Source organism: Salvelinus alpinus, chromosome 4 (genome assembly GCF_045679555.1).
Source record: "Salvelinus alpinus chromosome 4, SLU_Salpinus.1, whole genome shotgun sequence".
NCBI classification, from domain to species: domain Eukaryota; kingdom Metazoa; phylum Chordata; class Actinopteri; order Salmoniformes; family Salmonidae; genus Salvelinus; species Salvelinus alpinus.
The window spans coordinates 77,701,876-77,715,133 of record NC_092089.1 but is presented as its reverse complement, the minus strand read 5'-3'; the positions used below and the strand labels follow the sequence as shown (position 1 = coordinate 77,715,133).

At 45.2% G+C, this 13,258-nt stretch overlaps 1 protein-coding gene across 9 annotated transcripts in view; it reads left to right on the top strand.

Annotated features, from left to right (window-relative positions):
- LOC139574480 (LIM and calponin homology domains-containing protein 1-like) overlaps positions 1–13,258 on the top strand; it is a 143,031-nt gene that overhangs the window by 117,331 nt on the left and 12,442 nt on the right. For 6 of the 9 annotated variants that reach the window (XM_071399109.1, XM_071399106.1, XM_071399105.1 and 3 more), the window contains 11 exons: positions 191–317; positions 486–646; positions 900–1,386; positions 2,403–2,729; positions 4,194–4,305; positions 4,599–4,729; positions 5,020–5,125; positions 7,440–7,471; positions 8,071–8,193; positions 9,590–9,682; positions 11,730–11,894. In XM_071399109.1, the coding sequence (XP_071255210.1) occupies positions 191–317; positions 486–646; positions 900–1,386; positions 2,403–2,729; positions 4,194–4,305; positions 4,599–4,729; positions 5,020–5,125; positions 7,440–7,471; positions 8,071–8,193; positions 9,590–9,682; positions 11,730–11,894 (1,864 nt within the window). Of the gene's footprint in view, positions 1–190; positions 318–485; positions 647–899; positions 1,387–2,402; positions 2,730–4,193; positions 4,306–4,598; positions 4,730–5,019; positions 5,126–5,335; positions 5,417–7,439; positions 7,472–8,070; positions 8,194–9,589; positions 9,683–11,729; positions 11,895–13,258 lie in introns of all 9 variants that reach the window. The other 3 variants (XM_071399113.1, XM_071399110.1, XM_071399112.1) reach the window with 3 other exon arrangements.

The window sequence follows — 13,258 nt, the reverse complement described above, 5'->3', positions numbered from 1 at the left end:
GAAGGTGTATCTGATCATCGACCCTGTTTGACCTTTCCTGGCTGAACTTTCATCACTATGGCAACTCCAAACATTTCTCCATCTTATGTGCCTTTAAAATAAAACTCTTTCTGTCTATATACATGACTTTTCTCCCAGTGAATCTCTCTATAATTCCTTCTATATCCTTGTCTTCTCCTTTTTTTCTCAGGAGTGTGAGTATGATTGACATGCGTTGTGAGGAGGACGCCATCTTGCCACACCACAGCCAGGTGCGCCACGAGCTCATGCACAACCAGTACAACATGATGAAGGAGGAAGAGGACCACTGGCAGGACGTAAGCACTCTCTCTCACACACGCATACACACACACACACATCCTAATACACTTTTATACACACATGTACACTTACATTTACTCACACTTTATCACGGTTGCACACACACACACCCACCTACACACTCACGCATTCATACAGTCATACATCTACTGTCTGTCTGTTAGGACCTAGCCCGGTGGAAGAGTCGCAGGAGAAGCGTCTCCCAGGACCTGATTAAGAAGGAGGAAGAGAGGAAGATGATGGAGAAGCTAATGACGGGTGAGGGAGGGGCCATCTCTCAGAGGAGGAAGAGCATCAAAACCTACCGGGAGATTGTTGAGGAGAAGTACGTCACAAGGAAATCCTCCATTTTAGATCGAACCCTGGTTTCCATATTGTTGGTTGTCTCCATGTACAGTATAGGCCTATACCTACTTCTCTTCTCTCCTAGCCTGTTGTTTTTTATCTCATCTTGGCCTCGACCTATTTTATAATTGCATCAGGGGATCATAGCATGTTTTAACAATGATGCTTTTGTCAGTGTGTAGCCAGTCACATGGCCCCTGTCTCATCTTGTCCTCCCGTCTCTCCTCCCCTAGGGAGCGTCGTGAGAACGACCTCCGCGAGGCCTACCGGTTGGCCCGTAACCCTGAGGAGGCGGCGTTGGTCCTCCACCGCTACGCCCAGCGCTTCACCATCAGTGAAGCGGTGCTGGAGCGCCTGCAACTGCCCAAACTGCTGGACAGGAGCATCTCTGAGGATCCCACCGCTACCACCAACACACGTCTCACCCTCACCCCCACTTCCTGTTCTCCCACCCCCACCTTCCCGGAAGAAGATACAAATGGCCCCCTGAAGTACCTGAGGCAGCAGTCGCTTCCGGCACCCAAGTTTACCGCTACTGTTGAGGCCCAGGTGGTGGGGTTCCCCCAGGGTCTGTCTCATCGCCCCCAGATTCGGTCGCGCAAACCTGAACCAAACCCCTCTATCCGGGCCGTCTCACCCAAGTCTGTGCCTTTGCTGATACCCAAGCCTTACAATCAACCCAAGGGCATGCAGATGCTGGTGGGACCCAGACCAGGCAAGGTTAGGCACAAATTGCCAGCTAATGGCAAGGGTTTTATCAGTGTTATCACGAGTGTATTTTACTGTAATATTGTGTTTGAACAAAGGTTTAAATTACCAGGGGGGCCGTGGGCTTGTTCGCCACTCATCCCTCAAAGTCGTTTGAATGTTTTGTTCAGCCTAATCTTCCAAGGGCACACAAATATATTGTGTAAATGGAACCCTGATCTTGGCATTTAAATTAGAATAGAAGACAGAAACTATGGAGATTGGGTGTCATGTTTTCAGACAAAAAGATATAAATCCCTTTTCCGTCTTCCCCGAAGTCTGTTGCAACATCTCAATTCAGCATAACAGGATGTTAATTTTCATCCTCAGAGCCATTTGCCAAATGGGCCTATTCCAAAGGAAGATAACATGCTTTGGGGTTATTATGGGAACAAACCGGGACTTCTTTCCACTTCTGTGTCTGGAATCTCTTATTTGGAGCTGAGGGGAGCCTGAATGGGGGGCTCTGTTCCGTATTGACTTAAGAAGTTGACAAGTAGTCCCTCTCAATGTGAAGTGGGTCTCTGGGCAGACAGAGAGGACCACACAGACTGAGGGGGTGATTCTGGGTAGTGAGTCCCCCTTCATTCAACAACCCCCCTGTGTGTCTGGAGTACTCTGCGCTCCTCACACATGCATTACAGCCTTTCATTCAGTCCCAGCATGTTATCGGGCTAGCTGAATAGCTTATAGGCCAGAGTTACATGAATGAGTTACGGTTTTATTTACAACATGGGGCAACTTCCGGTCTGGGTGGTCTGGAGTAGAACTGTGTGGTCATATTGCAGTCGTTACTGTGGAATTTGGGAGAGTTCACCCAAGTTGACTGTTCTTGTATTGCTGTCTGAAGGATATTTTTGGTGAGGATACAGTGTCTCTAAAATTGTGTTTTAAGTATTGGATTTTTACATTGAAATGCATCTTTGTAGTATGTATGTGCATACATGTGTGTGTTTTCTAAGCCTTCAGTCTCTAACCTGTGTACTCAGGTGGACGGCTTGCTGCGAGTGAACGGCGACATGGGAAACGAGGAGGTCACCACTCCAGAGAGCGAGGGAAGGACCTCCCCTCTACGGTTCTACCCCTCCCCTGCCACACCTACAGCCTCCTCTGATGGTTCCGACACACACCCATGTGAGGCCACTCCCCCACCCACACATAGCCCCTCCCCCAGGGCAAGCCCATTACCAGCTGTGGCACAGTGTGGCACAGGCACCGCAGTGACATCTTTTTCAGTGCCAGCAGAAAGTGATGCCCAGGAGAAGGGTAATGCACAGGAGTCTACCCCGCCTAGCCGGCCCACCTCACTGCCCTCGGTGAGCACTCAATACATGCAGCCAAGCCGGCTTTGTTTCTGTGAAAAAACATACGTTATCAAAAGGGTCTGAAAAGACTTGGAACAATGTACATTGTGGCTTGCATCTTGACAAACTGTCAGTGGTGTAAAGTACTTAAGTAAAAATACTTGAAAGTACCACTTAAAACCTCTTAAGGATCCGCCCCTTTTTTTCACCTAAAATGACATACCCAAATCTAACTGCCTGTAGCAAGGATATGCAAACTTTGAAGTTTGTGGAAATTTTTTATTAATGTAGGAGAATATAACACATTAGATCTGGTAAAAGATAATACAAAGAAAAAAACATGAATAAAAAAAGTACAATCTTTGAAATGCCAGAGAAAGGCCATAATGTATTATTCTAGCTGAGGCACAATTTAGATTTTGGCCACTAGATGGCAGCAGTGTATGTGCAACATTTTAGACTGATCCAATGAACCATTGAATTTCTGTTCAAAATGTTGTATCAAGACTGCCCAAATGTGCCTAATTGGTTTATTAATACATTTTCAAGTTCATAACTGTGCACTCGCCTCAAACAATAGCATGCTATTATTTCACTGTAATAGCTACTGTAAATTGGACAGTGCAGTTAGATTAACAAGAATTTAAGCTTTCTGGGAAATGTCCTGGGAAATTCTCTTGGTACTTACAACCTCATGCAATCACATAAGTCTAAGTTAGCTCAACTGTCCACTGGGGACTCACCAACCCTGTCGTTTTTTTGGGGTGTCTGTACTTTACTTTACTCTTTATATTTTTGACAACTTTTACTTCACTTCATTCCTAAAGGAACTCATGTACTTTTTACTCCATACATTTTCCCTGACACCCTAAAGTACTCATTACATTTTGAATGCTTAGCAGGACAGGAAAATGGTCTAATTCACACACTTATCAAGAGAACATCCCTGATCATCCGTACTGCCTCTGATCTGGCGGACTCACTAAACACGTGCTTCGTTTGTAAATGATGTGAGAGTATTGGAGCATGCCCCTGGCTATCTGTAAATTTAAAAAACAAGAAAATGGTGCTGTCTGGTTTGCTTAATTTAAGGAATTTGAAATTATTTATACTTTTACTTTTGATACGTAAGTATATTTTAGCAATTAAATTTACTTTTGATACTTTAGTATATTTAAAACCAAATACTTTTAGACGTTTACTCAAGCAGGATTTTACTGGTTGACTTTCACTTTTACTCAAGTTATTTTCTATCAAGATATCTTTACTTTTACTCAAGTATGACAATTGGGTGCTTTTTCCACCACTGCAAACTGCTGACTGAAAGCCTACATACAAGCCAGAACTATGTGTGGTTCTTAATCTACAGTCCATAGATAGGATAAAGCAACATTGTGTCAGAAAGGTCATGACTTCAACAAAAGGAAGGAGGAGGATGCATAATCAGAGTATTTCTTCCTGTGGGTATCCCTACAGGAGCTGCAGAGCACAGAGTGTCTTGTGGAGGCGGGAGGCAGGTCTGCTGCAGGCCCACTGGGGGAGGAGCCCAACACAACAGAGACTGCAGTACATCCCTCTCCAGCTACAGGTCTGTTCCTATGTTACCTAGGAGACTAACTGCTGCTACTCTGACACCTAGTGGTGGCCATTTTTATATTGTTTCTATAACCCATCAAATCCTGTTGCTATTCAATGTGCATTCTAGTCATTTATTACTCATTGTCTGATTAGCAAATGAACACTTTAAGCTGTTAAACAAATTATTCAACTTGATCTTCCTGTGGTTAAAGTCACATTAGGACCCACTGTCTGGGCTTACCGTAGACTCTGATGCAGAGCCTTGCTCTGATTCACCTAGGCATGTGTCTGTCTGGTTTTCAGAGTCACAACAAGCTCCCAAAGAACAAACAGAAGTGTGTATGAATGCCACAGCGACTAGACAGAACGCCACTGTCCTCCGTCCAGTCCTATCAGAGCACGCCACACAACAAGCTCAACCAATGACCGCACCGGTGAGATCACCTGCCAACCAATCAATGGCCCCCAATGCTGCGAATAGCCAATCATTTGTGCGCTGCTCTACCTCAAGCAGAAGCCGTACCCAGGAGTGTGCAGCGCCATAGAACTTTCAGATAGAAATGTATTATGTAGGACAGACCTGATTCTATACTGTGTAGAATAGGGTATCACAAACTCTATAAATTAAATTTCTCTCTGCTACGTTCTAACTATAAATATTTTTGAAGAATCCCCTAGTCATGTTTTGATCATTGTGTCTCTGACTTTTCTGGGATGATCTTAGGTCAGTGAGCCCAGCCTGGAGTCGTCTCAGAGAGCAGATGAAGTTGCTACATTGGCTGATCCAGGACCTGTCAGAAACAAACCACCATGTGAAGCTCCCACAACAGGTAAGCAAAATCTGTTTTCAGAACAGAATTAACCTCAAACTGCCTTTTCCACAATAGTCTTTATTTCCCGCAGCCCTCTCAGCTATGCTATCACACACCCAACTCTTTTTTTCTTTTGCGGCTCCAACTGGCACTCTGTATTTTTGCTTGTGAACTCTCTATCTATCCCCTCCTTTTCTCCTCCTCCCCCCCTCCTTGCTTGTGCTGTAGAGCTGGCTAACAGTGCCAGTTATCCACCAGCAACCGGCAACCCTAGGTTAGGCCTACGTTGGGAGTTCTTCACCCAGCCAGGTAAACTGCTCACTGTTTAGTTGAGCTTGCCTGTAACCCTCTTTGGGGTTCATGTACTCATACATAGTACATGGTTTCCCCATGGCTTCCCCGGAGGCTGGGTGACAGCATTGGAAACCTGTTTCCTCACTCTACTGGTTTTGTCATTTATTATTGGAGTCCTGTGGACTCTTATAATGCTGTAATTACTATAGTAACAATGTTAGTACAACATTGCTACGTATAACTACAGTGTTACTACACAGGTATATGGCTAATGAACTGAATGTTTTCTTAAGATTTGAATCAGACAACTTTGTGTCGGAGGTAAAACAAATGGAAGCATCATTACAAATGTTTGGGAGAGTTGTTGTTAAACAGTCTGATGTTTTGAATTTGTTCAGGGGATGCAACACACACAAAAGCCCAGGCCCAGACAAAATAAGTGGACATGTGTTAAAGCACTGTGCTGAACAATTGGCTGGTGTTTTTACAGACATTTTCCAATCCTCACTCGACCAGCAGCACGTGCCAGTATTGTGGAAAAACTCAATAATTATACCCTTTCCTAAAGCATCTAATCCCTCTGTGCTGAATGACTACTGCTCTGTCGCCTTGACATCCTTAGTAATGAAATGCCTTGAGAAACTTGTGAAAAGTCATATTCTCAGCATCACCCATGCTCACAGCGAGTCAAAATAGGTCCCCACATGTCGGACATACGCATTACCAACACAGGCTCTCCTCAGGGATGTGTTTTGTCCCCACTCCTGTATATCTTGTACATTAATAGTTGTACTAGTTCCCATCCTGACCGACACCTCATTAAGTTTGCTGATGACACTGCCTTGATCAGCGTGTTGCATGATGATGAGGAACACCATGGCCCGGTCCTAGATGACTTTGTAGAGTGGTGTGAGGAATCACACTTGGTCCTCAATACCAACTAGATCAAAGAGATGTACACTTCCTGAAGTCTATGCACAACACCTACCTCTGCAACATCTATCAGAGGTCAGAATATAGAGATTGTAGAGGAATACAAATACATGGGTGTCCTCTTTTGGACAATAAGCTTCAGTGGAGTAAATGTACAGACCTGATCTACAAAAAGAGCCAACAGAGACTGTCCTTTCTCAAAAAGCTGGTATATTTTAATGTAGACTATACTGACTCTGTTTTACAAATCTTTCATTGAGAGTATTTAAACTTTTTGTATTGTTTGTTGGTTTGGTAATGCCACTGTCAACCAGAGAAATATGCTGAGAAGGATTATCACCACAGCAAGCAAGGTACTTGGAGTCAAACAGACAGGCCTGGATGAGATCTTTAAGGTCAGGGCCCTCCAAGGCTCACAAAATAATTTTAGACCCAAGCCACCCCCTGGACTTTAAACTACTCCCCTCTGGGCGCAGGTATAGGGCACCCCTCGGCAGGAAAAACAGAACTAGACAATAATTTGTGCCAGGTGTAATATCCCTCCTAAATAGCTCAGGCTAATGTTCCTATCGACTCCAGTAAGGCCAGCAGGCTAGTCTTTAAAAAAAAAAAAATATTGGTATGTAGCTGTTATGAAAGTTGTATTGTCAATTTTGTTTTGTATTTAAACGACACTTTAAACGTGTACATGACACTGCAACAACATTTCCCCATGGGGACAATAATGTCATTAAGTAAGAGTTTAAAAAATAATAAGAGCAACTTGTAGATTTTTGGTGTACTTTTGCACAGGACACTGGAATTGTTAGCCACTCAGTATTGACAAATACCACACAGCTTGTAGCTTTTCAGCAACTCAATATTCACCATCATACCTTATCACCTTGATTTGTTCCCTTATCACCTGTATTTGTACCCTGCCACCTTTCGCTTCATTCCCTCATTCCTTTACCTGACATTCATTATTTAAATAGCTTTTTCCATGCATTCACACAAAGACAGTGTAATGACTAAAAAGATCATGTCTACTCCGCATCAGTTGCTGTGTTTTGAACGATGTTTGTTTTCTAACCGACTACCTTTTCACTGTATCTCTATTTCATAGAGGGGGCAGAGCAGGAGCGTGGTACAGCAGCGGTGAGTCCATTCTAACTGTTACATCTGCTATAATCTTTCCTGGTAGAGTTCTAAAGGTGGTTTTACTAGTTCTCATCTGGTTGAGACAAAAATCTTAAAATGGTGTCAATACCGTCCACAATGCATTGGATACAATGCATCTTAACAGACAATCGAGGGTTGTGTTCATTAGGGCACACAGTAACAAAACCGTGAAACCAAAACAAACTGTTCTTATTGGGCAAGTTAATTATTGGCTCCCCGTTTTACTCCATTTCAGAGCGTGTTCTTCCGTTTTGTCTACTGAGCACAATCCATTTATTGTTTTTCTAATATATTTAGGACCTCCCTAAGACCCAATGCTTGATAGGTTGAGCCAATGAACAATGACCAATCAGATGAGGATTATGTACAAAGTGCCCAGCCTTGCTCTTCATCCCCTCATCTCTTGCTCTTTTCTCTCTCCTTAGTAGGACACCTTTGGCTAGCATGGACATAGTGCTGTTGTAGATCAACTGTCTCCTCTCTTCCCTTTCTGTGGATGTGTGTGTACTTTGGTTTATGAATATGTGGGTCGGCGTGTGTGCGTGCGTGTGTGAGCTCTGGATGGGCTCTATCAGGTCACTCAGGTGTCATCCCCGGTAGTAGCCCAGGCTAAGCGGGGTGACCGCTGGTCTTGGGACCCAAATGAGGAGCGAAAGCGTCAGGAAAGGTGGCAGCAAGAGCAGGAGCGCATGCTTCAGGTAGAGTTAAGCTACTAAAGACCCAAAAGCTAGGCATGCTGCAAAATACTAATTTACAAAAGCTAGGCCTGATTTAGCATGCTGCTATATACTCATTAAAACGCTAGGCCTGATTTAGCATGCTGCTAAATACTCATTAACAAAAGCTAGGCCTGAGTTAGCATACGGCTAATAATATGTTAACAAAAGGCCAAAGTTAGCATGCTAAAGCTAGGCCTAAGTTAGCATGCTAAAGCTAGGCCTAAGTTAGCATGATGCCCTATTGACATTAGCTAAAGATAGGCCCGAATAAGCCTACTGATTACTGAATCTATGGTCTGCAGCACCAGTTACATTTATCCAAAGCAGGTGCTAACTTTCTTTTAGCTTGCAGACACATTTCAATTAACCACAATCCTGCTTAGTCATCTGCCTGCTCTGAGTCTGAAGTCGACCCCCAATTTGCTACTCACTGCTGTGCACACAGTGGCCACACAGCGGCAGCATTGCACAATAAAAGCTGTGTGCTATGGTATGACCTGTGTGTCTCACTCACTCTCCAGAGCCCCAAATCTGCCGCCAGTCAACTTCGCTCTCCTCCTCTACCTACCCATCATAGGGTGTCTCAATACTCCAAATAGCCTTGTCTCCTTGTTTTTTTTCCTTCATCCTCACCTAACCTATATTCTCAGATCTATAGATGAAGGTGAGGAGAAAAGAAAGCCATTTTAGACTATTGAGGTCCACCCACAGGGTTTGCTTTGCTGATGCATGAACCCTTGGACCCTTAAACCACCTTGTCAGTGCATGGTGTGTCTGTTTCTTTGGTTGGCAGCTTTTTAAATGTATTTTCTCTTTCTTTACAACCCTCATCATACACGCATGCTATGTTTGTGTATGCCCACTTTTTCCTGTCACATGATTGGCTCATGCTTCTCAATGGTACTCAATACAGACCTGAACTAACACAATATATTTATTTTAGATGAAATCCAATGTTAATGGATAGTTCACTCGAAATCTAAGTTAATCAGATGTTTTCATATTTCAAAATGAGTCTGAAGTTGAGTCTTCCACATTTCACACCATCTTTCAAGGAAAAAGACACTCAAACTATCTTTTGGTATTTTTTTCATTAGTTCCTTGTTGATACAATCTCAACATGTTTTGCATGTCAGCAGTCAAGTTTTCAAGATATTGGATTTTCATGAAGCAGTGTCATCAGCCATCATCATGTTTTAGGGAGAGTGATAAGTACTGTGTTAGTTACTAAAACACGGAAAGTGGCAAATCCCGATATGCTCTATGGACAGGTATGGCCCAATAGGCATCTTTTCTAACCATCTCTCCATCCGTCTGTCTGTATGACATGTCATTGATGATGAATGTGTGCCATCTCTCGTTGTCATGGTAATAGGAGAAGTACCAGCATGAGCAGGAGAAGCTGAAACAGGAGTGGGAGAGAGCGCAAAGAGAGGTGGAAGACGAGGAGAGGAGATACCATGAGGAGGTGTGTGAGTGCATGTGTGTGTGTGCGAATATGAAAGTGACTGCTGACTGAATACAAACCCTCCCTATTTCTCCCCCTCCCTCCCTATTTCTCCCCCTCCCTCCCTATTTCTCCCCCTCCCTCCCTATTTCTCTCCCTCCCTCCCTATTTCTCTCCCCCTCCCTCCCTATTTCTCTCCCCCCCTCCCTATTTCTCTCCCTCCCTCCCTATTTCTCTCCCTCCCTCCCTATTCCTCTCCCTCCCTATTTCTCTCCCTCTCCCTCCCTATTTCTCTCCCTATTTCTCTCCCTCCCTCCCTCCCTATTTCCCTCCCTCCCTCCCTATTTCACTCACTCCCTCCCTCCATATTCGCCTCCCTCCCTATTTCTCTCCCTCTCTCCCTATATTTCTCTCCCTATTTCTCTCCCTCTCTCCCTATTTCTCTCCCTTTCTCCCTATTTCCCTCCCTCCCTATTTCACTCACTCCCTCCCTCCATATTCCCCTCCCTCCCTATTTCTCTCCCTCTCTCCCTCCCTATTTCTCTCCCTCCCTCCCTCCCTATTTCCCTCCCTCCCTATTTCCCTCCCTCCCTCCCTATTTCCCTCCCTCCCTCCCTATTTCCTTCCCTCCCTATTTCTCTCCCTCTCCCCCTATTTCCCTCTCTCCCTATTTCTCTCCCTATTTCCCTCCCTCCCTATTTCACTCACTCCCTCCCTCCATATTCGCCTCCCTCCCTATTTCTCTCCCTCTCTCCCTATATTTCTCTCCCTATTTCTCTCCCTCTCTCCCTATTTCTCTCCCTTTCTCCCTATTTCCCTCCCTCCCTATTTCACTCACTCCCTCCCTCCATATTCCCCTCCCTCCCTATTTCTCTCCCTCTCTCCCTCCCTATTTCTCTCCCTCTCTCCCTCCCTATTTCTCTCCCTCCCTCCCTATTTCTCTCCCTCCCTCTCTCCCTCCCTATTTTTCTACCTCCTCCCCATTTCTCTCCCTCCCCTCCCTCCCTATTTTTCTACCTCCTCCCCTCCCTCCCTATTTCTCTCCCTCCTCCCCTCCCTCCCTATTTCTCTCCCTCTCTTCCTCCCTATTTCCCTCCCTCTCTTCCTCTCTATTTCTCTCCCTCCCTATTTCTCTCTCTCTCTCCATCTCTATTTCTCTACCTCCCTATTTTTCTCCCTCTCTCACTATTTCTCTACCTCCCTATTTTTCTCCCTCTCTCCCTTCCTATTTCTCTCCCTCCCTCCCTATTTTTCTCCCTCTCTCCCTCCCTATTTCCCTCCCTCCCTATTTCTCTCCCTCTCCATCCCCCCTATTTCCCTCCCTCCCTCCCTATATCCCTCCCTCCCTATTTCTCTCCCTCCCTATTTCTCTCCCTATTTCCCCCCTCCCTATTTCTCTCCCTATTTCCCTCCCTCCCTATTTCTCTCCCTATTTCCCTCCCTCCCTATTTCTCTCCCTCTCTCCCTATTTTTCTCTCTCCCTCTCTCCCTATTTTTCTCCCTCTCTCCCTCCATATTTCTCTCCCTCCCTCCCTATTTCACTCACTCCCTATTTCACTCTCTCCCTCCCTATTCCGCCCCTCCCTATTTCTCTCCCTCTCCCCCTATTTCTCTCCCTCTCTCCATTTCTCTCCCTCTCCCCCTATTTCTCTCCCTCCTTCCTTCCCTATTTCTCTCCCTCCCTCCTTATTTCTCTACCTCCTTCCCTCCCTCCCTATTTTTCTACCTCCATCCCTCCCTCCCTATTTCTCTCCCTCCCTCCCTATTTCTCTCCCTCCCTCCCTCCCTATTTATCTCCCTCTCCCTCCCCCTCCCTATATTTCGCTCTCCCCCCTCCCTATTTCTCTCCCTCCCTCCTTATTTTTCCCCTCTCTCCCTCCCTCCCTATTTTTCCCCTCTCTCCCTCCCTCCCTATTTCTCTCCCTCCCTCCCTTTTTCTCTCTCCCTCCCTCCCGTTTTCTCTCTCTCTCCCTCCCTTTTCACTCTCTCCCTCCCTTTTTCTCTCCCTCCCTACCTATTTCCCTCCCTATTTCTTTACCTCTTCCTTATTCCCTCCCTTTTTACACAGGAGCGAAGGATACTAGAGGAGACTGTGGCCCCTCTGACCCCCCTCTCCTCCACCCTGCCCTCGCCCATCCGGGGGGACACCCCCGGGCCCATGGACCCCCAGGACACCATCGTCCGGTCGCTGGCCGACTGGGAACGCAAGCAGGAGCTGCTGGAGAGGCAGGGGGTGAGAGGAGAAGTTATATTGGGTTACTGTCATCAGCAATCTGAGTGACTCTGAGGCACCTGTCAATGAGTCTTCTGGAGTTCTTTAGCAGCCAGCTCCTCTAGCCACTAGATGTGCTTTTGGCACTATTCCAGTTAAGGATTCTTTGAGGGTACACACCTACCTTGTTGAGGCATTTCTTTGACTTCCTCAAACACTCAATTTTTACTCCAATTACTGAGCTCGTCTAGCTTCACTTAGTCAAATGACACGTCCTTTGTTTCAAGTGCATTATCATTTTGAATGTCATTCTGTTTTTCTCGATTTTCCATTGGTTCAATTCTGAGATTATCTACAAGTGACCATTCAGCTGACCCTGTTGTACCAGAAAGTGTAGCTGGTTCAGAGTACTGCAAGTTGTACCAGTTCTGGTGTTTTCCTTTGGCTTTTCCTGCTCCTCCAATGAAGGTTTCTGTATGTGGAATACCACTTTCTCTGTCCATGTATTTAAGTTTGTCCAGTTTTCAGACTGGAACAACCATGTTGTCTTAACACATGTGGCTGTTGAATGTTTTCCTAATTTGAACACTCAACAGTATTACCTGTGGCATGGTTGAAGGTGTCTGCTCCATTTCCTGTGTCAGTTTCAGCGTCCATGTCATTGGATATGACATCTGTTAGGTTTGTGTCTGTTATTGTGTCCTTTTTGTCATTTTCATTAGGAGGCTGATTCTCAGCAACAGCCCCTCTATCTTGTTGATCATTTACTTTCCTCAATCTTGAGTGATGCACAATGGTGCCTCACAAATATCACCACACCATCTTGGCCAATGACTACTCCCGGTCCTTTCCACTCTTGACAGTCAACTCGTTTGAAGTACACTTTGTTTCCAGTCTCGTACTTCTCATCGGTGGGTCGAAGCTGTTTACACAGAGCCCTGCAAATTTTCTCTGAGCACTCTGCTTCAGTGAACGCTTTTCTTGCTGCATGTAGTGCTGCACACACTGGTCCCTTCTAGTGCTGGTGGCTTGTCAACCAGTACAGAGGGAAGATTAGGGTTCTGCCCCAACACTAGTTGATATGGGCTGTAACCATGAACATTGTGCATTGAGTTTTTTGCCATCAAAGCCCAATCTAGGGCTGTTTTCCAGTCACATCCGTTGTCTTGCTTCACTTTCAGCATAATCTCTGAGTATTTGATTCTCTCCAGAAGTCCATTGCTCCATGGACTGTATGCAGCAGTTGTCTTTACTTCCATGTTGAATTTCTCTGCCATTTCTCTTATTTCATTATTATTGAATTCTCCTCCATTGTCACTGTACAATTTCTGAGTCGGGCCATGCACACATATCCAGGAATGAATGAAGTGCTTGACGATTTCACT